The following is a 24,863-nucleotide window of genomic DNA, read 5'->3' as shown; positions in this document are numbered from 1 at the left end:
CTCTCAAGGGCAAAGTGCATAGTGCAGTTTTGTAGATGTGTACATTTTGCCACACAGCAGTTATCTTATTGTACACAATTTACATCACATACAAAGGGCACATAATGACCCTTGGCAAAAAAATGCCCTGTTCACATTTGCATACAGGATAGAAAAAGTTTCAGTGTTTCCACCTTGTATAATTACTCTCTTGTTAATGTATTCATGTATACTAGTGAATCACAGCTGAACCAGGAATGTTTAGTTTGACAAGGTTATTTTTTACGAATGCTTTGAAATAATTTTATTTGTATATATCCGGAAAACAATTGCCTGCAGTCACAACCAATCAAATGCATTATACAGTGCACATCCTATTAAAATATGTCCTCTTTTCACCCAATTAGTTCTTTGTGCAGAAAGATTTGTCTTCTAATATGTTTGCTTTCTTGTTAAAAATGAACATATATTTGTATTTTGTTGTACAATGAGTATCCATTTTTTATGGTTATACAGTATAGAGAAGAAATTATGTTAATGAATGAGGAGCACCTGACAAAGAGTTAATAAGATTCAGTTATGTTACAGATTAACTGCTACAGCACTTCATATTGGCTGCTCATGCACAGTTTACCTTGAGATGTTGAAGTAAAGATCCCTGATCAATACTAGGTTTGCTAATTCATGAGCCTGGTTTCTTCTTAACCCAAACAAAGCTATGTTAATAACAGGCAAAATTGTGATTAGAGTACATCAAAACATGGTAGGATGCCTTTAGCACGTTGGTGATGCTCTTGACATTTTACATCCTGAGTTGAGTTGTTACAGTAGCTGCCATATCACTCTGCAACTCACAATTGGCAACCCTCTGACAGGAGACCTCCTTGGAAAGCTAAGATTGCTGCTGGAAGTGATGCTAGTGGGACAGCAGGGGACGCTTACCTTGTGGTCTATGTGGGTCCTAATGCCACAGTATAGTGACGGGGACACTATACTGTAAAAAGGAGCCGTCATTCAAATGAGATGTTAAACTTACCCCAGTGTCCTGGCCAAATTTCCATTTGCCTTTACCAATCATGGCCTCCTAATAATCCCCATCTATGAATTGGCTTCACCACTCTTTTCTCCTCCCCACTGATAGCTGATGTGTGGGGAGCATACTGGCACACTCTGGCTGCTGTCATATCATCCAGGTGGATGCTGCATATTGGTGGGGGTGGAGTGGAGCCCCCATTACCTGTAAAGCACTTTGAGTGGAGAGTCAACTTTTTCACAGCAGTGTTCGCAGAATTGCACCCAGATGAATGAGGAGTTCTCTCACAGAATCATTCCAAGGGCCCTCTTGTAGCTAATCCAATAAAAGCACTGACTTGAACCACAGGGTCAAAACCTAACGATATGAGCCATAGCATTAGCCAGATGTGACCAGAATTCCCCAGGCAATGCTTTATAATTGATGTAGCATTGTCAGGGCTAAGAGATCATGTTTCAAAAGGGGTATCCTTGACTCGTTATGCAACAGATACTCCAGGGACTCACCTTGCAGCTGCGAGCTTGTAACGATTTCAGTGTGAGATGCACTGCTTCTGCAATCAGGGCTAACACTCCAATTGCAGCTGTAAAGCACTATATAGACTATACAGACTACACATTTCTCCCTTTATTCAAGCAGGTTAATTTCACTAGTGTATCAAATCAAGAGCAAGAGGAGAGCATCAAGCATGTCCTCCTTTGCTACAGATGAACCAGTAAAATAAGAAACAGTTAAGTTCCAGAAATGGTCCGAAAACCAAAACAAATTAAACGTAGGCAATGATGAACTATATCTGATGTATGACAAAATCAAATGTCAGTGTATTTTTGAACCCCCACAATAATGATACACTGTCTGAATTAGTTACAGCATTTCATGATTTACTCACTAACACTGAAATATTAATATACACCTAGCACCTAGACAAAGCTACTGTATATTTAATGGAGAGCATCATTTATAAATATATAGAGCATTGCTGCCCTCTAGTGACTTGCATGAGACCCTTTTTGAATAATAGAAAGAGGCTTGTAACTATTAATTAACTCCAATTAACTATTAACAGCACAGCTGCAGCTAAATAGATCCCTTATAAGTGACAGTTGTTAAGTTCAAAGTCACAGCATATTCACTGTGACAGTGCTGATTTTGCACTTTATACGAAAGAAAAATTTTAGGGACTGGACATCTTGCTCTACCTAAAACTAGTGAAGCAGCTTTAATGGGCTCAGAAATAAAGTGAAAAACTATCATCTGAGGCTGTCTTAGCCAAGCCTTACCAGTGATCTGAACAATTGCTGTTCCTATGTCACTGAGAGCCACATAATTCAAATAATTCTAGTGTTTTAACTGTGACAAACTGATTATGTAAAAAAATACCAATTGTAAAAACTTTAACAACACAAATAGACCCATATGCATTCCCAATTGTCTACAGTAGGTATCATATGTATCTTTTCAAAGTTCTAATACAAACTTGGGAACTGCTAAATTTTAGTTGTGTTTAATACCTGTTTTACTCTTTAATCGAATATAAATAAAAAACACAGCATGAACTATTGACAAAATCAACTTATCGTATGTATTGTACCTTTATTGTATCGTATGAACTTTACTTTGTTTAAAATATTTGGGTTTTTCTTGTGCTTCTGCCAGATCACCCATATCTGCTCTGTCACACAACACTTTTAACATCGACAATTCAACATCCAGTATAAGCCTCAAGAGAACGTGCCAACATTACATATGTCTTGCACTGGGCAAACTGACATTCATCAGTGAATAAAAGACAGACTTTCTCAAAATGTCTGTGGCCCACAGAAGACGGCGCTTTAGTCTCTGTGCTTTCATTGTCGTTGAACTCCAAGCTTCTTCATGCAGACAAAAACTAGTCTTTCTGCTGAATATGCAGATTATTTCTCCTGGAACTTCTGGATCTGTAGCCGCTGAGGTTTGACAACGATTATGCAGACAGATGTGATGTGACTATCTTCCATTTCTTAAATTGTGGCAGTGTGTGACAGGGATGAAGAATTTTAAGATATTTGGTGGGTTTATGGAGACACCGAATCAAAGCTTGGAGGGACAAATCCACAGCAGCCAGTCAAACCTAGACCGCATGTCGACTGGGTATGGCAGATCAGAGCACCTGGAGAAAATCCACACATGTAGGGTTAAAGCCTAACACAGAGAGCACTTTAATGCAGAATAACCCTGTTGGTGTGCCCTCTACTTCACAAAACCAGTTCTCAGAGCAGTTTCTCTCTCACATAATTCACCTTCAGTCATACTGATAGCAACTAGACACTCTTCATTACTTAAACAGGGCACCGTTTATTTTTTACTGCTCTTGCATTAATAAAAAAATAACGTCTTTTTATGATTTATACAAAATATTAATGCACCTCAATAAAGCAGAAAACAGACATGAGCGTTTTTTTTCATTTAAAAAACATACAAAGGCAGCCGAAAGTGTATTTTAATTTGAAAAATCGCCTCGCCCTTGAGTTTTTCCAACAAAATGTTTCGTTTTTTATGATTCTCGTTTGCAACTAAGCATTGCGTTAAGAATAAATTAAACAGCATCTGTCACATTATTTACTAATTTCATTCTAAAACAGGGTTTAAAATATAAATTTACAAAACTAAACAGTTTGAATCTATTTTTATAGTAGACTATAGTGTCATCAGTTTTAAAATTGATAAGGACAAGAAAACCACTTGGGTGCTGCTATACGGCTCCCATATACGATCGCTATCCACAGATTTCTGCACTGAAAAAAAGCAGAAAATTGAAACTTGATTGCTGCTGCACTCGTGCTCGGATTTTCAACCAACCTTTAATCCCCGGTAGTTCCACCTTAGCGGCGTTTTGATTTGCTCCCAGTTCTTCGTATTCCTATGTAATTGGCCTTCACTCCTGTCAATCATACAGTTTCTCTCCCGGGCCTGCAAAAGGGTTAGGCGGCTCTTCCGGTTGGCTTTTCGAGCATGCTAGTCAGCGGCTGAAGGCATAGGGGCAGATGTAACTGTACATTAGCTTTTGCTTTAAACACGTGAATAGCAAAACATCGGTCAAGGAAAATCAAGTCAGATACTGTTAGTGTTTTATTTTTGAAGTAGTACAGTTTAAAATTTGAAATAAAAGTTATTTTTATCATATATTTTTTTAAAAAAATTGAACATGGCGGATATTGATAATGGTGGTGCGGAGAAGAGCTTGGACGATTTCTTTGCCAAGCGGGACAAAAAGAAGAAGAAAGAAAAAACTAAAGGGAAAGAGCAGGCGATAGCCCCAGGACCTGTTAGTCTGAAAAAGAATAAAAAAGAGAAGGAGAAGTCTGCGAAAAATGAAAACCAAGACACCCAGCAGGAAAAGGTAAATGTATAACTGGAATATATGGGCCCAGTTGAAAGATGGAGTGGAGATGAAAATATTCTCTGCTAATTAATTTCGGGTTTAGTTTGCAGTACAATAGTCTCTATCCATACTTTCCAGAAGGTTTTCTCAGCCTTTTCAATCGGCCTTGTGTCGTCTGTTCGTTTAGTCAGCTGATGCAGCATATGCTGATATATTGATGCCGGACGACAGGCCACAAGTACACGACATAAAATTAAAAAAAAAACTGAAGGTGGATGTGGAAAACATATACCACTGACGAGCGAGATTCGTTTGCTTCCTTTGCTGAAATTGAGAAAATATCGCATTTACCAGATCGTAAATGTTCGTTCGCGTTTTGCACAGTTGTGTCAATGTCAAAAGTCAAACTGTCACAAGGGAAGGTATTTGCAATATCATTGTCAACTAGGTTACACGTATGTAGCTATTCATAGGCTGGACCCCGAGTTGTCGACCACGTTGCGCTGGTCAGGTGGAGAGACATCTCTGCTGTGGCCCGGTGAACGTGTCTTCTGTCCTTCCAGCAACGAAGACGGGAAGGCCAGCAGAAATATTGGGTAAAGCCATTCATGGACGCCTTAGCACACAGGAGCTGGCCGGGACGATATGGAGACCTGCTTCTGTGCGATGCTGGCTTTATCAGCTAGAGCAGTGGTACAGAGTGGATGGCTGAACGAGAGAGGGTGCTTAGACAGGCCAATACATGTTCATGGACATTTTGGTACTGATCTCCTGCAACTCATTCCTTTGCTGCACAAAATGTCACAATTTTCCAGTTGATCTTAAGTTTCCCTAATGACCTTATGGTATAGACTTCTAATGTACAACAGTCATGTTCTATAAGTATTTTTTTTAAATACACTTCATAGATGGCAAAATTTATGAATGCACTCAGTTGGGGTGATGAAATTTGCTGAGGTGTCAAAAGAAACATGACAGCGAATGATAGTTTTCAGTTATTCTTTTTTAGCGGTTGTACTAACATTTTATTGAACACTAGACGTGGGTAGATTAGTTTTTCGGATTAACGTAGGTAACGTGGTTAAATTGAAACTGCAGCTCTATTTTTATATTTTGAGGTTAGAAAGAATCAGCATTGATGAGTGCATTTCAAACCACAGTGATCGTAAAATACACAGTAATGTATAAAACGTCCAATTTACATCATAAAATAAAATTTACAGGTATGCACTGCGCCATATTCTGCAGTTCAAAATGAGGCAACAATTTCTGGTGAGATGAAGTGGCCTTATTACATTGTAAGCATGTAGGCTTGTGATTACATTTCTTTTAATCCAGAAGAAATATTGCTCTAAGCTTTGAGACAGTTTTGCCGACAAATACTCTGCATGTAGATCATGTTGGAACATTTCTGCAGTGAAATGGCTGCTGAACAACACATACAGTACCTATTCGCTTATAAGTCACGTTACATTAGTCATTACAGTGACTAGTGAGCGGGAAGGGCTGCCTCACGTCCCTATTCAAACTCTTGACAACATGGCGAGCGTACAGTTCTTCAGCAAAGTTTGCACTTTTGTGCTTAATGTGGAATTCATAAAATTTTGCTATACATTCAATTAGTTTATTTTGTTACTGAGATTTAATAACTGGCCTGATAAATCGGAACTGCAGTGCTCTTTTAATCAACAGATGGTCTGCATTGAAAGTCACAGATAGTAGCATGTTTGGCCATCGTAGGAAGCAATGCATATTGTACACGCAAGGCACATGTTTTCTGCCTGTTTGCAGTCTTCTGTCAGATTCCTCCTGTACAGCCTGGACAAGAATGTGCCAACTCACTGGTCTCTGAGTCCTAGGTGCTACAGTCAGCCTAACCACAGGTTTTTGATGAGGCTCAGGTCTGGCGGTGAGGACATCCATGGTATCACTGTCGCATTCTCACTTTGGAAGAAAGCCGTTGTTTCATGTGGGTGTGTGTGGTCCTGCTGGGATGTTGTCTAAGCCTACAGGAAGGGCAGCTTGTGAAGTCCCAGGACACGGTGTAGTATCATGCAGTTGGGTTGCCGTTATTCACTATGAGTGAAGCTTTGCAGTGAGTAGACCCTCCCGCCAGATCAGTACACTAGGACTCCCGCATCGTTTGGTCTTTTGTATGCTACAGTTAGTGTACCTTTCTGCTCGTCTGCTCGCTCTCACTCTTGTCTGTCAGGGTGGTCTACACAAAGACCACATTCATTTTCAGATAGGCTTGAATCCACATACTTTTTCATGCTTAGTATATGATGAGAGTGAATTGTGTATACTATGCAAAATGGAGCTATTTTCATTTTGTATGAAAAATCAGATTCCCAAAAGTAGTTTAAACTGTGTTGAGAACATTCCTGTCATTTTATATTGTCATCCTGACAGACAGTGTACCTTGTTGTTTTCAAATTCTTCAACTTACTAATTGCTTTTTATGAAACATAAGAGCATCACATTTTCTAGCAATGTTCTAGGCGTAGACCCATGCGTGCCTTAGTCTCACATTGCAAGGCATCAAAAAATGATATAAAAGTGGTTTCTTACTGCCTAAACGCAGTTTTCTTACTGCCTAGTATTGCTTAGCATTGCCTGATCTCGTCTGCTGTGTTTTTACGCTGGACTGAAGAAAGCAAGTTTTTATCCAGCTTCTGGTTTTCTTGCTAAAACTCACTTTGCCAAAGTATTAAGGCTGTTTGAAGTACATCAATCCGGCTTTGTAGGTGTGCTTGGCTTCATGTTTAATTCTCTTTATTCTCACTCTCCTGTTCCTTAAAGAAAGAATAAAGAATACAATCACAGTAATAGATGGAAACTTCAGAGTCCGTATTTTTATTTTAGGTAAGGATTTACGACCGTGGGTAAAAAAAGGGCTTGGAACTGGGTATTCCATAACCAGTGAAGACAAAGTGAACAGATCACTAGCTTAGATTTTAACATTAATTAACCAACACTTTCAGATTTTTGCAGAGCAGACTTTTAACAGTCTGATTGATATACATCGGGGTCATTTTGAGAGGAAATAATCTGGTATCTTTGTGTATAAAATTTGTCCACTTCAGATATTTGAAATTCCTTACTGGTGAGTACTCCACTCACCTCCCAGGATGTCATCATTCACTACCTGTTCAAATCAGAAAGCCCAGAACCTACAGTCATGCATGAAAGTTCGTGCATAACTTGAGATTTTTTTTTAGCCACAAAACGCATATTTAATCAGAATTTGACCCTTCTTAATTGAAATAAAGTAACTTTTTTCACCAATTTGAGTGTTTTGAAAGAAAATGTCCATGCAGCAAAACAATACACACAGTATATAGAAATTGTACAGGTGCAAAAATAAGTGAACCCTTAGTTCTGTGACTTACATTAAAGTAAAGCAGGATCAGGTGGGTCAGAGACAAGAGTGTTAACCAATTAACCGAGATAACTAATAAAATTGAAGATCTGAAATGATGTGTTAGGGAGGAGCAAACATAAATAATTGCAAGAAAGCAAGGTTAGTTACTCTTCCTATGAGTCTAGCATCATGCCTCGAACAAAGGAAACATCAGCAGAACTGAGGAAAAAAGTATTGGATGCCCATCAATCTGGACAAGGTTATAAAGCCATTTCAAAACGATTTGGACTCCATAAATCAACTGTTAGGCCAATAGTATACAAGTGGAGGGCATTTAAACAATGGCAACCCTGCCAAGAAGTGGACATCCTCCTAAAATTTCACGGAGGGCCACAAGGAGAATAATAAAAGAGGTTAAAGGTAATCCTAAAATAACATCCAGAGATCTTCAAGCCTCCCTAACTGCCTCTGAAGTAGTGGTGCATAGATCAACAATAAGAAGAACCCTGAACAGAAATGTCATCTGGAAGGGTCGCCAGGAAGAAGCCTCTTTGTTCTCCAAAAAAGAGCAAAGCTGCCCGTCTGAAGTTTGCCAGAGATCACCTGGACAAGCCTGAAGAGTTCTGGAAATCTATTCTCTGGACAGATGAGTCCAAAATTGAACTATTTGGGCGCAACAAGAGGGCCCATGTTTGGCAAAGAGCCAACACAGCCTACCACCAACAAAACCTTATCCCTACTGTCAAGCATGGTGGTAGGACTGTCCTTGTATGGGGCTGTTTTTCTTACTCTGGGCCTGGGCAACTTGACATTATTGAGGGAATCATGAATTCTGAGAAATATCAAGGAATTCTTGAGAAGAATGTCAGGCCATCAGTTAGAAAACTCAAGCTGGGCCTAAAGTGGATGTTTCAACAAGAGAACTATCCTAAACATTCAAGTAAGTCCTCCAAAGAGTGGCTTAGGAAGAAGAGGTTCTGTCCTGGAATGGCCAAGTCAAAGCCCAGACCTGAATCCTTTTGAAATGCTGTGGCAGAACCTGAAGAGGGCTCTTCATACACGACATCCTTCAAACCTCACAGAGCTGAGTTTTGTAAAGAGGAGTGGTAAAAATCCCTCCAGCAAGATGTCAGAGCCTGATAATTGGTTATAGGATGCGACTGTGTGAAGTTATTGCTGCTAAAGGAGGTGCCACAAATTATTGACACAAGAATATCTGGTGATTTGTTAAATATCGCAGTCTAATAATCTGTGAGTTGAAATCTCTTTTTATCTGTGGGAAGTCTTTATTAAGGATATTCATTTTATATATTCATTAAGAGTTCAGGTTCATTTAATAGCATGACTGTACAACTTGAGCAACAATATGTTCTATAACATATGAACTACTGTTTTTCTTCATTTTTTAAAATTGGTTCTTTTTTTAATTCTAACACAGGCACCCGTGTTTTGGGAGAATTCTGAAGTGAAAACGTGCAGCAGTAAAGACAGAAAAGGATAACTTAGAATGAGCTGTTTGTAATGTAATTTTTTCTTTTGCTAAAGGTTTAGCTTACTTTTTTAGAAATGGAAGTCTGGGTTTGATATTGTTAGGGAAGCATTGCCATAGGAATTGTCCTTTAGAACAGCACACTTTTATCTTGGGAAGGGGGAGAAACGGCTCTACCGCATGTCTTTTTTTTTTTTTTTTTAGAGAAAGGGGTAGAAAAAATGTTGGTTACAGCCTCTTGATTTGTGTAACGAAATCTAACCAAGCAAAACCTCCTGGGTCCGTGCCATGTCGAAGCTGTGAAACTCTGCAGCGGATTGAGTCAGCTACCATTTAAAAGCAGCATTTCTGTTATTTGCTGGGTCAGTCGTGCCTTTCAGGTCTGCAGGCAGAGGGATCTGGACCTCCCAGCTTTATTTTCTGTTTAATCTGGATGAAGTCACCCAGGGGAGAGTGAATCATCTGGGTGAAGTAATGCATCAGAATGCTTCAGGGACAGTGGCCGCTCCTGGTTCTAGATACAGTTGAGCAGCTTCTGAAAGTTACGTTTTATCATCTCTTCTGACAGTTACTTGCAGTAAAATTGCAGGTAAATGCGTTTTAGTCAAGGGTGGCTTGTTCTGCTCTGGGAAGGCGGCAAGATTCCTGTTTTTTTCACATGATCCAGGATCATATAAAAATATATTTTTTCCATGTCTTCTGAAAATTATAGCTCACTGTGCAGCTTTGTTATAGACCAATATCATATAAGGGTCCTGTTTCTCTCCTGATACAGAGGGGACAAATTTGACTATAATAAAAATGACAAAAATGCTATGACCTCACAGTTACGTTTCCAGACAAGTAGTACTACTGGAACTATTTTGGCAGATGCTGACTAATGCAGCATTTGTAACTAACGCAGTCTGCTGAGAGAATCTTTTCGATATTGAAAAGTGTTTGCATTTGTTTTTACAGGAGGATGAAGAATGGAAGGAGTTTGAGCAGAAGGAGGTGGACTACACTGGACTTAGGCTCCACGCTCTACAGCTGAGGTATGGCCTCAATATTCAGCTTTGTTTTGGAAACCTAGGGCAGTGGAAGATACTGGACACCCCACTCCAGAAGAAGGCAGTAATTAATTTGAGTCCTGATGCCTCATTTATTGTGCTCATTTCAAATGATTATTTTAATCACTGAGCAGTGAGTTTTTGAGTATTTGGTAAGCAACAGTGTTTTAGTCTGATTGCTTATATATGCATCACAGGTGTGGAAGTCTCGTATACCTAGCTGCAACTTTAGGCTTTGGAAATACTGAACAGAAAAAGTATTTTTGTAGTGCCCTTAAAACATGTTTTTTAAGGGTGTCTGTGATGCCTTTAACACAATGCAGCCTTGAGCAAATCTGTAATGAAAACATGATTTACATTCCTGGTTATTGATAGGAGTTATGTTCCACTTGCCTCAGTAAAGCCCTCAGTCTCTCTCAAATGCTTTTAAACTTGAGCAATCACGCTAGCTTTAAAAAAGGATTCTATTTCAAATGTTCTCACTCCTGACCAAGCCACGTGCCAACGGGCACTATAAACAAATCTGTCAAATATTTTAAGATGGGCAGAAGCACTTTAAAGGAGGTAAACGTCAGGAAAATCGAATCAAAAAGGCTTTGTTCCCTGCATTTAATTAGCTTAAGCAGGATACTGCTTAAAAGGTAGGATAGACAGTATTAGTTGTAAATATTAAATGAATGAACACCGCTTCTCGAAAAGAGTAGGGGTGTAACCCCGGTGTCCTGGCTAAATTTCCAATTGGCCCTTACTAATCATGGCCTCCTAATAATCCCCCTCTATGAATTGGCTACATTACTCTGCTCTCCTCCCCACTGATAGCTGATGTGTGGTGAGCGTTCTGGCGCACTATGGCTGCCGTCGCATCATCCAGGTGGATGCTGCACATTGGTGGTGGTGGAGGGGAGTCCCCATTACCTGTAAAGCGCTTTGAGTGGAGTGTCCAGAAAAGCGCTATATAAGTGTAAGCAATTATTATTATTATTATTATTATTGAATGGGTATCATGCTAGCTAGCTGAGCTGTTGCTGTTTTGTTTTCAGGAGCTGTTGAGGTGGTGAAAATCTGGTGTGGCTGCAGCCCTGTAAACAAGTTAATTTTCTTTAAGTCCATGCTGCTTCAGTGACTTTCATTTTATTAGTGATCATGCATGGAAAATAACATTTATTTGACATTTAGGAGGAAGTTGTACCTGATTAAAACAAAGCTTTTCTATCAGATGTTATGTTTTACTTGGTACTTTTTGCTTTATTCGTTCCATCTAACAGTCTGTGGAATTTTCAGTTTTTCCATACTGATACGTTTATGGAAGCTGTGTTAAATGACAGGGTGAATGTGAATGAATGTTGTGTTTAATGTAAATGCATTCTCTTTTTCTCCCATTATAAATCGGTATATTCCAATAGGAGTGGAGGTTTAGGCTTTGACTAGTTTGATGGACTTTAACTGAGGGGATCGTAACAGTTCATAACATTTCCTATAAATAACTGTAGGCTGCTAATAATTTAAATATTTAATCTTGCAAAATAACTGTCTTGGGGCTGTGTGACAATATTACAAAGTGCTATTTTGCCATTATGTTTTTTCTGAACCTGGTAAGCTTGTGAGGGTGCTTTAAGCGGTCGTCTAATGCGTGAAGAAATGAAAGGTAGCACTTAGCATGTCACAACTGAAAATGTGCAAAAGGGGCTCCCAAGAGGCAGTTGTTTTTAGGTAATCTCAAATAGCATGCATCTTTCGATTTCTGAATTCCTTTGTGGAAACCCCAGATATGGGCATTTTCCACTGGCTGGCCCAGGTTCTGTGCGCTCCTGCAGAATATGACTTTCCCCTTACATTTGACAGCTTACAACTGACCTTTAAATGCGGAAACATTGATGTATGTTTTATATACAGCTGCATCAACACATCGATAACTGTCAAAGCAATACCGTTCGATAGGTTTAATTGAAAGCTACAATTAAAATGCTTTTTTTTAAATTTGTAAACAAGTGTATTGAAAACTAGAGGACCAGCTTTATGTACATCAGTTGTAAATTGCATTGTTATAACACCTTGCTTATTGTTACCTTGGCTATCTAAAATGAGCCCATGAAGTGAGGTTTTGACACATTTATGGTTTGGATCACTCACACAAACAGCAGGAAGTAACTGTGGTTGGCTGTGGACTGTTATTGACAGTGATGAGAAGGAGGAGGAGGAGTATGAGAAGAAAGAAGAGCTGGGAGAAGATGGGGAAATAATAGTCTTCAGTGGAGACAAGACATCGGGGCCATGGAACAAGTCTGCACCTGCTGCCCCTGTCTCTGTTGCACCCGTGGGTGAGTGCTGTCAGGGTCCTTTTTGTTGCGGGTTTGGGGTTCTCCTGAGCCCCTGTCTGTCCACAAAACCTGTCTTTTGAATAGCATGAGATATTTTAATTGACAAGATCGCTGACTTCTCATCTGTGAGCTGATCTTATTTCCACTCAGTTGGTGAGCGGTCAGTTAAGTCTTTCAACATAATGTTCAGCAGTTCTTCAACAGATGCAAGCTGTTAATGTCATTTTTTAAATCAAATTTCTACAAATACAAATAAGCGCTCTGGATGTGGTAGATACTCAAAAATTGTGACCTTCCCAGAGACTCGGGTTTCAAAAAAGGCAGTGTCCACCTGCCTTTTCCTTCCTGGGCAGGATCCTTGCTGTGGCTTCTGGATGCCAAGTCAACCGCTGAGCTAGCACTGGGTGAAGACGAGCTGAAAACACAGGATCGATGATGTGCCTTCTCGCGTTTTGAGGGCTGGTTTCACTTCAAAGACGTTTCTGTCTCCGAATGCGGGGTTAAATGGAAATGCTTTCTCTTGTAGAAGTTGAAGTGCCGGAGCCAAAGCCGGCAGGCGTGTACAGACCTCCCGGAGCCAGAATGAGCACAACGAAGAGGGGGCCTGCGCAGGGGCCCCCGGAAATCTTCAGCGACACCCAGTTCCCTTCTCTGCAGGCCACTGCCAAGCATGTGGAAACCAAAAAGTAGGTTATTGCTCTTGCTCTTCTTCTGAATCACTTTCTTCATAATATTTATTGAGAGACCTTTTTTTTATGTGGGATAAAACATGCTTCTTGGCTTTTATTTCCTGGTTTTAGTAACACTATTGTCCAGTAGGGAGGTACTAGCAAAATCTGTTGAACTAGTGGTTGGATTCGTGACACTTAGAAGTTCAATGTGCTCTTAGAAACCAAGTTAAACTACTGTTACTCATTAGAATTTGAATGTTTTATTAGTGCTTTTGACTGCCCCATCATCCTACTTGTGGAAGTACAGTTTCAGCTGGTAAGAGGGATTGCTCTTCATTGTTGATTTTAATCAAACCAGACGGGAACAACACCGATTTATGTAAGAAAGTGTTGTTTGGAGGAAAGAATAATTATTCTGTCGCAGCCTTAATACAGCTGTTTTATATAGTACCTTGGTTTAATTTGGAGATTTTGGGTTTGCTGCTGCTTTCTAAAGAGATGGGAATGTTTTATATCCTGATCACATAACATTTTATGTTAAACCTAGGACTTTGTAGTACATAAAAAGGCTCATTTATCATGAAATGATGTCAAGAAAACAGCAGAAAGGACAAAATCAGAAAAACGTTTTCCTGAAAAAGTAAGATTTTAAGCAGCTTAAACTTGCCCAGTGTGGCTCTGTCCCCGATTTCTTTTGTAATGGTGATCCAGTTCCAGGGGCAGAGTCCATGTACTCGCAGTTGTAATGTAGTGTGCTCTCTGAAGGCACCAGTTCTGTAGGGTTTGGGCATTTACTGGGACAATTATTAATTGTAGCAGTAAATCACAAAATTGATTCTTTTGATGGCTTTAGAATCCAACCATGTGATATAACTCAAACAACGCACACACACAGGTACTAATACACGAGGATACATTTATTAATACATAGAATATGCATATAAAACTAACAGATCTTATCGAGAGGGTTATCAGAATACAAAAGGTATACAGTCAGTTACAAAGAGTTACACATATCAAGAGGACATACGTTCAGTATATCATTCATTAAGACCGTTTCGTAAATGAACTTGGTTATAACTTCTACATTAGATACTCAAAACAAGTACATAACTCTTAGGAATTAAATTAATATCAACTGGTTGGATAACAATTGAATTCTCGAGCTGTAATGCATTGAAGTTGAATACTCATCATTTCTCTGGGGATTCAGATCTCCTGCGGGCACAAAGAAACAGTTGCAGACTGTTGCTGCCCAATCCGCGCTCTCTGGCTCGGTGCCAGGCTGTGCTGTGCGGCTTGCGGCGGTGCGCTGCTGATGTTCACTGACTGGCTAGTTAGTGTTGGCTTTAACTAGCACAGTTTGTGCACAGGAGAAAAGATGACTGTGGGTCCCAGCAAGTCAGGAAGAGGACCGGTTCGTTCCTGATGAAGAGCTAGTTCTGAATAGTGATTCAGCTGTCCACAGTTCTGACCTGTTCACGAGGCCTGCTGCTGGTGCTAACCTCGGGTGGATCCTCTGGTTACTCTCTGGCAACCTCTGCTCTAGACTCTTAGAACAAAGGAAAGTTCTGGCACTCGGACACACTGGCCGTTCCGTGGTTGTCCGGGCTGAGTCTCAGGATGGTCAGGAGGCGCGCTGCGAGAATGTCCTGCCCTTGGGAGCCTTCTGCTCCTGGGCCGTCCTGCCCTGGAATTCTCCTTTGAATTCCCTTTAGAATAGTCCACAGAATTCTCCACTGAATCCCTTCTGAATCCTCCAGGCTCTCTGTGTTGCCTGTTTTTACCTGGAGGAACTTCAGCTCGTTGATTGGCTGAAAGTTCCATGGGCATCAGAGTCCCACGTGGGTTACTCGGCCCTACCAGTCCCTGATTGGTTGATCAAGGTGAGATATGAGTCACTTACTCCTGACACTTAGGAATGCAGTCCAGATGTCCATCTGGCACTCCCTAGACAGATAGGCGCCAATGGATGACCATTGATCATGATAGCCAGGCTTAGGTAAGTGCATCCCCCTTTGGGAGCTGTCCCTTATCAAAGGAAACCTTATATCAGCCTGCATGAATAGTTTCTCTGTGGCTGCACCACAGAGATGAACAGAGATGGGACCATTTGGGAAAGCTCAGAACACTTAATTCTTTCTTATTAATAAGCCTCGCCGCTACACAGTTCATGTGCACTTGTTAGAAATTGGTACTAAATATTTTTCATTACCCTCATCATGACTTTATGCAACTACAAAAGCACTGGATTTAAAGAAATTTCTCAACTGTGTAAGTCTTTTGATATCTTTTAAAGACGAATTGGAAAATCATTACTGTTTGTTTTTGGTCTTATCCCAAACCGGTGATGAGCGAGTTTGTGAACTTCAGTTCACTCCCTGTCTACATACTCCCTGCTGACTTGCATCGTCGTGTTCAGATTGATTTTAGATGAGTTGCAACTTGTTGGGGTGTTAGGCGCATACAGATGTGTGCCTGTGAAATTTTAAAACCACAAAGGTGACATCTCCTATGATATCACAGATTTCCCTAAAAAAACATCTGTAATAAATTGTTGGATTTTTCAACCTGTTCAGTTCCGGATATATGAAATCAGCTTCCCACCAAAGCTGGAAGTAACAGCAGCAATATTTTCTTTTTTTCATTTTTTCCAATAGTGCTTAAATCTGCAGTTTATTTAAAAACAATAAATCAATGTGTATTACTAATGAAAACGACAACACTTAAGGTCTTTTTTTTCATTTTAGAGACTAAATCGGTTTTATTTGGCTGTAATCGCAGTTACTTTATGAGGAGTAAAGGTATTTTGAAAACCGTGGTATGACTCAAGGCTTCTGTTCAAGAGGTACGAAATTAAAACAGCATAGTTGTAAATCGTAAACCAAAAAAGAACTGTTTCTGGACATGATTAATATAGTGCCTTGCTGTCAGCCATCAATGCTTGGATCATCACAATTGGAATTTCCTATCAGTTGGTCTGTAGTACATGATGATTCGTGTATTGTTGGTAAATTGGAACCACACTCAAATGTGGTGGTCTACACAAAGTTTTGGTTCTTTGTTTTATCACTCAAGCTAGTCCACCTGATAATTTGCTTCAACCTCCTAATGGCACAAAGGCATTACTTTCTTGCTAAACAAGGGGTATTGATTGATTTCCAGAAATCCCCTTATCACAAATGTCCAGTCAGATGTCTTATTAATGAGGTGATTTCACTTGAGTCTATCGCAGTCATCTATGCATCATTATTGAATCAAAATTTTGCACAAAACAATAATGGAATATCCAAAATCGGTATAATGCATTTCAATGAAAACCTGCATAGATAGAATATTTTGATGTTGAGTTTTTGTTACTATGCACCATATTTGTCAAAATAAAAGAATTCTGGTTTTAGAACTGACTCTAGGTGTTTAGCTGCCTCCAAGCACCAGAAGGCTCCACAGCCAAATTGCTTTCTGTTTTTTAGTGGAATTAACCTCTCCTTGTTTTTTTACATCTTGGGGTGCTCTCCCCTTGAACCTCATCTGACAGCATTGTATATTAATGATAAATTAACATCACCCAAAGTGAAACAACAGTCATTGAATTTCCTGATGTTTTTTTTTTCTTGTCTGTTTCAGGGACAGAGAAATGGAGAAAACATTTGAGGTAGTGAAACACAAAAACAGAGCACGAGAGGAGGGTGGTGGGGGAAAGGCCATGGCTCAGCAGCTGCAGCTTGACAACCAGTACGCTGTCCTTGGAGACAAGTAACATTGCGCTTAAATCTTGCCTGAGAGCTGGTACCCATCCAATCACCCATGGTAACTAAACTACAGCTATGGATTACATCTGCTGTTGCAGAACTGGGCCAGAAACGACAAGACTCAGCTGATAAAGACCTAGACCAAATTTAAGGGCCGTTATGAAAGTGTGTGCTTTACAACAGTGGAACAGGAATAATTAAAAAAAAAACATCTTTTGTCTACTGTGGATCATATTTAGTAAAGAGGAGGTAAGAACGATAACTGGTTTTAACTGTCACTATGCCAAGCAGAGAAGTGGTTTTATAAACTACTGGGTTTGTAGCTGATTTGCAGCCAAACTGCGCATTTGTTTCACAACAATTTTGTGGTGGGAGTTATAGCCTTGTGAGAGGGGCTACTACCTCAGGTGTGTAACCAGTTAAAACTGTTGACCATACCTTGCATTGGATCCTGAAAACGCCATTGCTTTAAAAGGAGGACACCTGACCTGTTCAGTTCTGAAATTGGAAGACCGGACTGAAGGATGGGACATTGTGAAACTCGCCGAGGGAAAAGGTTATGATCTGCTTTACAAGAATGACTCTTTAAAGTGCCCTTACTGTAAAATAAAGCTAGAATCCTGTGTGGCGTCCTCTAAGAAGATTTTGGTTTTTATTTTATAGGCAGTAGCTCACTCCTGGAACACACCACTTTGAAAAAAGCAATCTTTCTGTGCATCCCCGACTAAGAAGGTAGTGCAAAGCTGTAGTTTGAGTTCCTACGGAATTTGCAAATGAACTGCTCGTTTTTTTTTTTTCCAACTGACCCCATGCCCGCCATCCATTTGTTTTTGTTCACATTGGCAAACCATTTTATGGTTAACATTAAAGATGTACTTTGTAAACTAAAGGATAATTAACTTCTTAACTAGTTTATTGTTGTCTTTATCTGTTGTTTCTGGCTTTGCTTCAATCTTAACTTGAGAATTTCTTTTTCTACCCCTGGTATCTCTGGATTTGAAGAAACTGGTTTTAATGCATTCAGCCACATGTATGGCAAGCATATACCTGTTCCAGACATTTTCTTGTTTTTCTCCATGTGTGTGGTTTGAGTGCTGTAAGAATTGCAATGGTAACAGCATCTGTGGGCATGTAATTTGTTTGAGACTGACAATGAAAGGGTGTTAATTGAAAGATAAAATATTGATGCTGTTTACTTTCAGTACCAACTAGAGCAATGCTTTCTTGAAAGTAATTTCTTTAGAAATAAAATAACTTGGCCGGGGGATGACTGAAATTATTTTATATAAGAAGTAGATAAATATGAATAGTCAGAACTGTGGGTAACATTGAGTGATAAAGTTATTATATGAGCAACATATTGATTAATTTCAAAGTCCCATCTATCTGTTACATGTGGAGGATGCAGGTTAGTGATGGAAAGCACCCCTGAAAGCAGACTGCAGTGTCGGAATGTCCACATCTCTACAATATATTTAGATGCTGGTGTTAAACTGGAGTCTCATTGAAGGGTGACTTGGCACAATCTATTTATAATAATGTCCTGATATTGACTACACACAAGGAAGAAGCTTTAACGGCTTAAATGTGAGCTTTGCAGACTTCAGACATTTTATGTTAAGGATTGAAAATTGATGTCTCCCCTCTTTAACATATTTCAGTAAGTACACTATTAATTCTTTTTCAGATTTTGAAAAAGCACTGGTTGTTCTATGAACTCCCTCAATTTGGAATGGCTTTTGTCTTTGTTTTGGCTCATATTGACACCCCCCAGTATCCACATGGCAAAAATGCCAACCTCCAGACTGATGAGCTCTGATGAGCCCCGCCTGTCGAGCCATTCATTATTTTGACGTGCTGCAGGCTCTGCCGAATTTCACAGGAAGTTCAGCACCAATTGTTTGCTTCACGAATGTCACAGGAAACTGGCCGTTTCTCCCTGGGAGCTGAGAGCGCACTGTCTGACTGACCCTGTCCTGGGCAGCGCTTAGCTGGTGACGCACTGCTGCCTGTGAAGCATAGGTCACAGTCAAATAGACCCAGCTGGAACTCCCCTGATGAAATCTTATCTGTCCTGTATAAAGAATGATGTTTTCTTAATTTGCTGCAAAGATATTAATGCTGCAGAAATCAAATGTTTTAGTTTTTAATACTGACACCATTGTGATGATAATCGCATAGATCAATTTAGATGTTAACAAAGATCCAGTCCTGTCCTGTGTGTACAATGCCCCAAACCCCAGACATCTGTCATTATTTCTAATAATGGTTTCTCATACATTTTATTAATTGTCAGTTGAGTTATTGATGGAAACCGAAACTGAAGTGTTGCCAGAAAGGTTTTGTAAAATGGAGACCTGACATGGATCCCCCACAGTAAGACCTGGAACCACTTGTTGTCCAGGAGATGTCTCATACGGAGTAATATTTGGTGGTGCTGTTGTTTTTTTTTTAACAAGGCAGTCATTCACTTTGCTTCTGTGTGGACAAGATCACCGTCATCTGGCCTGGGGAGTTGTAGCTTATAGCCAGCCTGCCCACACAGTCCTGGGATGTACAGTTAGGGGAATAGTTCTGTAATTGAACTGTAGCTGAAGAGGGGAACCCACATATGCTGTAGGATAAAATTCCAGTGCTTTGCCTGGCTATGGCACAGTTATGATAGTTTTTCTATTGTGTGATCTGTGTGTACACATGAGTGGTGGTCTGCTGTACTCTTGAGCTGATGTATCACTGCATAATGTCCTCTAACCTGGATGTTTTCTCATGGTTTCTATTGTGTTATGTTCCCTTTTAGCCCATTAGTTGAATCCAGTGTTTCTGGCAGTCACAGACATCTGCTAACCTGTGCCTGTTTTTATTAGTAGTAGTTTATATTTGTGTCTAGCATTGCGTTACTGATTTTTAATTCTGAGGAGTTTCGCATTTATTCGCAGTCTTAATATAACATGGAATCTAGTTGCCTAATGAAAATCAACACGAAAAGTTCAACTTTCTTCCTTTGCCTTTAGCAAATGTCATTCATTTTTGCGTTTCATCTTTTAAGCAAACATTTTAAACATTCAGCATTCACACAGCTCCAAGCTGCTATTAAAAACCAAGAAACTTGTTCAAACATTTTTGCAAAAAGAAGTACCCTACTTCTACAGTTAATCCATACTGTATTTTTGCAGACTAGTCAACGATAAACATCTTGATTTGGCTAAAGGATATAGTCAGTATATGTTATAGAACACAATCTATTCTGGTCTGTGTCAGAAGAAGTACATTTGTTAGTTATTATTAGTAATTGAAAGTATTTCACAATGTTGTTAACAGTAAAATGACGAGAACAGACTGTTATGGAACAGACATGACGTAGCTGAATACATTATGCTGGTTAACAGTAGTCATCAATAGGGGGTCTACTGTGGATGTCTTGAGCTGTGTGTGTGGCCACTGTTGGAGCCCGGCTGTGTATCTGCAATGTATGCTTTGCACCATGTGTCAAGAAATATTAAGATATTCGTCGGTCTACAACAGCACTTTATTAAAAGATGCGCACCACGGACGTTTCACAATACAAGTACTTTTTAAGACTGTTTAATTATTCTGTGGCTGCATATGAGTCCTGCTCAATTGTAAACATTGTTCTGCAGTCCATTAACATTTCCATATATGCGACATCTCTTCAGTTCCTAATTCATCATCAGTTTAAAATAGCCTTTTTAATTATTGAAATATATTTTCATCACGTTGGAACTGCAAAAACATTAAAATGTCTATATTTGCATTGGCTATTCTACACAAAAACTGAAGGAGGCATATCTCAGTAGATTGTTAATACTTCTAAAATAAAGATTAAGCTTTTCTCCAAATCTTAAAAGTTTCAAAACCGTCCTATACCAATTTCCTAATTTCTGAAATATCGGCATGTGTATTTTATTTCAATTTTCTTATGTTTATTTTTGTTGAGATTTCATAGACTAGATAGCAACATGCCACAGACTACACTAAACAATAAAATTTGATTGAAAACAGGGATGTCTTTTACTTGTACTATGGTATATACCATATCTTGACCTTTCTCTTCCATTCTTAATGGCTTGTCTTGGGATCTGGGAGTTGTTAGGAGCCACAAATCTAGCAATATGTATGGAATTCACTTATTTAGAGCTGTAGTTCTAAACCATTCATTAATCATTAATGCAAACATAATGCATTGTTTTTCCATAGGTTTACTAAATTTGTAATCTGCATCTCCAAATGTAGGGTGATGTGTGATGAGGTGTCACAGCTTTTTAATCCACTCTCTTATCAATGATGCAGTAAACCGTAGTATTGCTTATGGTTCATATCTTTCATCCTTATGTAATCTATGAGAATTATAACTCGTAAGACAGAAACAACCTTAGATTGTTACTAAATAAATAGAACTTTGGACGTGTAATAAAACCATTATGGAAGCTCAATGTGTCTGTAACAGATTGTTTTGGGTAAATCAGCAGGAAGACTAAATTATGACTTAAATCTATAATCTGGGACTGTACACTGCACTAGGCTACATTCAGATGCCTTGTTAGAGTATGATGTGAAGAGGCCAAGAAGAAATGTTATAGAAGGTTTAGACTGATTCTTTGAAATTGTTCTGCATATCTTAAAAAATAATGTGTATGTCCCTTTTGTTCTGTAGATTCTGAACAATACAATTCATATTCAAGTGTCTCAATAATTTACATGTAGTTACATCTGTGTTTTATTTTTTTTCTCCCAGGACAGAGGTGTGGGTGTGGGTCTTGAATGATGGCCAGTGTTACCGTCTCTATCCATTCTTGAAGGGATTTCATGGTTTTCTTTAATATTTTTTTTATTGGATTGAAACCTACATTTCAGGTCAAGACACTTCCATTTTCACTCCTCTCAAACTGATTCTGAAAATAGTTATATCTTGCTAAAGTTGCTTAAAAGCATGTATGGATCAGTAGAGGATTTTTGTTGTCTGGGTGATCTTTAACATTTCTTTCTCACCTATATACAGTATGTTGAAACAAGGTGATGCACTGTAGAATTGAATCAAGATGATTTTTTTGAATATTTGGATACTTCGTGTACTGTTAGAGCAGGTGTACAACTAGATATAATAAATATCTGCAGAACTCAGTTTTTACTTGATTTTGGTGCACTGTCTGCTTATTTTAGCTTTTCGTGGTCTTCGGTCTCGGATAGTGCTTCTGTCATCTCTATTCTAGCTGTTAGTGACCTACTAAATAACTTAAACTGACTTAGATGTACATTTCCTGTGAGAATGAAAACATACAAAACCGTCTTACCGGTTTTTGCAAGTGCTGGAGATAGTCAGTTTGTTTTTGTGCTTTCAGAAGAAAAAGGTGTAGGAAATGTCTTGAAGGCTTTGTGGCCTGTGAATGGGATTCTCCCAGTGGACTTGCACATTTAGTCCAGCACCACTGGGCATTAGGCTGGGGTTAGCAGGCCGGGCTCTCTTGCTTCCCAGTGAACTGCAGGCACATGGTGATGTTGAGGAATGGGCTGCTCCTCCAGTGGGATCTGAGCTTCCGTGTGTCTGGAGGCCCTGCGATTTGTCAGAAGATGAGTAGCTGTGAGGGATGGAGGATCAGAGGTGTCTGCCTGCTGTGCTGTAAGTTAAGAAGGAAAGATGCTATTGGCGATTCTTTATATGGAATAAGATAAGATCACTTTATTGGCCATATACAATTTCTTGTATTTGGAATTTGTCTTTTCACATACCCCAACTTGCTCTCCATGAGACACACAGGCAGTGAGAGAAGCTTGGGGTCAGAGCTAAGGGTCAGCCATTTATACGGCACCCTTGGAGCAGTTGGGGTTAAGGGCCTTGCTCAGGGGCCCAACAGCGTAGGATTCCTCTGCCGGCCATGGGATACGAACCGGCAGCCTTCCAGCCACAGGCGCAGATCCTTAGCCACAGAGCCATCACACCACCCTATGAGTGATAATTTAAAAAAAATCTTAGAGATGCTGAGCAGGCTTATAATGCTACTCTGGATTTTGGAGTGCTTCTCCAGTGTTTCCTGACAGATTTTTTTCATTTCCAGTCTCTGGAGGGTAGCCTGCTGATATACCAGAATGACATTAGAATGCTTTAAATTACAGTAAGTCAGCTACACGTGCAGATTTGGTTACTGAAAGATGGGAGAGTGCAGTGGCTCCTGAACTTCGCTCCTTTTTAAGATTCCTGAAACATGAAATGGTCTTTTTTTTTTAAATAGCTGCAACTTTCAAATGTTAGAGCAGGGTTAGATAAGATAGTTAAACATTAAGAAAACTTCCATGGATGATGGCCACCATCTCATTTCAACCTTTTCTGATGCACTGGAAATCAATCATTGGGTTTAAAGATCTGCAGGAGTGCATGGATTTCAAAGCAAGTTGAATAGGTCTGTTTGCTACATTTCCTGGAAATATTACACTTAAAAAAGTAGCACATTAGCGTAGTGGTTAGTGTTTGCTACCTTGCAGAGCTGGGGCCCTGGGTTCAGCTCTGGACCTGGGGTGCTATATGGGTGGAGTTTGAATGGTCTCTTTGGGGTTACATGGGTGTCCTCCCATGGTCCAAAATCATCCTAGTAGGTTACATGGCTTCTGGGAAAACAGGTCCTGGTGTGTGTGCCCTGTGACAGACTAGTGTGCTGTCCAGTGTGTATCCTGCCCATTGGTTTCCAGGATAGACTTTGGCTTCCCCATTATCCTGAATTGGATAAACCAGTTAGACAGATGGATGAATTTGATTGCACTTAAAATTGATTGTTTATGAAACTGCTGAAAATGGTTACTCAATCAATTGGTTATGTAAAGGGCTCAGCAAGAGAGGAATTCAGGGTCTGTATCCCAGCAGGTTCTCAGGTCAACAAAAACCAGCCATGTTGTGTAGTTGATAGAAGTGGTTAATTCAGCAGGCATACTAGGTTTATTTCTGATATATTTTAACTTAATACTTTGTATTATTTACATAAAACAATTGTATAAAGACTGGTAGAGCTGGATATACACCAGTTTAGTTATGGCTTAAATTATTTATGCTTTAAATATTGAGTGGAACTATCCTTTGAAATTATTTTATGCCAATTAGGGTGAGGTGAGGAGTCAGGGCATATTGTCTTAATCTTGCCCACATCATTCAAACAGGACGCCAGTGGTGAATGTTGGTTCACTGCTGCCCTTGGCCACATTCTCACAATCTTGTAAACTGGGACAGGCATGATCTACCTTGCAGTGTTATTTTGAGTAATATAGGGTAAGACAGGAGATTGTACAAGACAATTACAGAAAATAAATTATTTCTGTCACCTGCAGAACCACAAAGTCTGCATAAGATTTATCTAAGGCTAAACTGCTATGGGGAAGAGGAACAGATTTCTACGGCTTGCCTACAATCAATTCAAACACGAAGAGTTGGGATGAGCTGCACCTCCCAGGGCAGTTAGAGCTAGAGGTGTGAAGCTCCTACATCACCATGCCAGGCACACGATGAATCAGTGTGGCCTCAAACCTTGGAAAAACAATCTGTACAAAAGGAGATCATACAACCCCAGGCACTAATATAGCCATGCATTATCATTCACTTGTTCCATGCATGAGAATCTAGAGCTGAACCAAAAAAACAGGATGCATCCCCTAGCAGAGCAAACACATGGCACACAGGGGAGAGAACCACCAATTACCCTCATCAACTCATCAAGTTGGGGAAAACAAATGTTAACCATCTTCAAATTCACCCATGTACCTTTTTACATATGTGGTGGGAATACACCCATACATGTGTAAAAAGATACAAAACAGAATGAATTCATTAAATAATGATGAATAAATTA

The 24,863-nt window shown here is 39.6% G+C and overlaps 1 protein-coding gene across 1 annotated transcript; it reads left to right on the top strand.

Moving 5' to 3' along the window:
- Nucleotides 1–3,982: 3,982 nt before the first annotated feature.
- cdv3 (carnitine deficiency-associated gene expressed in ventricle 3) lies at nucleotides 3,983–17,923 on the top strand. The gene is made up of 5 exons (XM_088643734.1): nucleotides 3,983–4,391; nucleotides 10,184–10,260; nucleotides 12,454–12,593; nucleotides 13,120–13,279; nucleotides 16,892–17,923. Exons 1-5 carry the CDS (start codon nucleotides 4,197–4,199, stop codon nucleotides 17,022–17,024), a joined length of 705 nt encoding a protein of 234 aa, XP_088499860.1. The 5' UTR covers nucleotides 3,983–4,196; the 3' UTR covers nucleotides 17,025–17,923.
- The last annotated feature ends 6,940 nt before the right edge of the window (nucleotides 17,924–24,863 follow it).

This window comes from Lepisosteus platostomus, chromosome 8 (assembly GCF_059453375.1).
Source record: "Lepisosteus platostomus isolate fLepPlt1 chromosome 8, fLepPlt1.hap1, whole genome shotgun sequence".
In the NCBI taxonomy this organism is placed as follows: Eukaryota; Metazoa; Chordata; class Actinopteri; order Semionotiformes; family Lepisosteidae; genus Lepisosteus; species Lepisosteus platostomus.
Note: the sequence above shows the minus strand (reverse complement) of the source record. Positions and strands in the feature narration are given on the sequence as shown.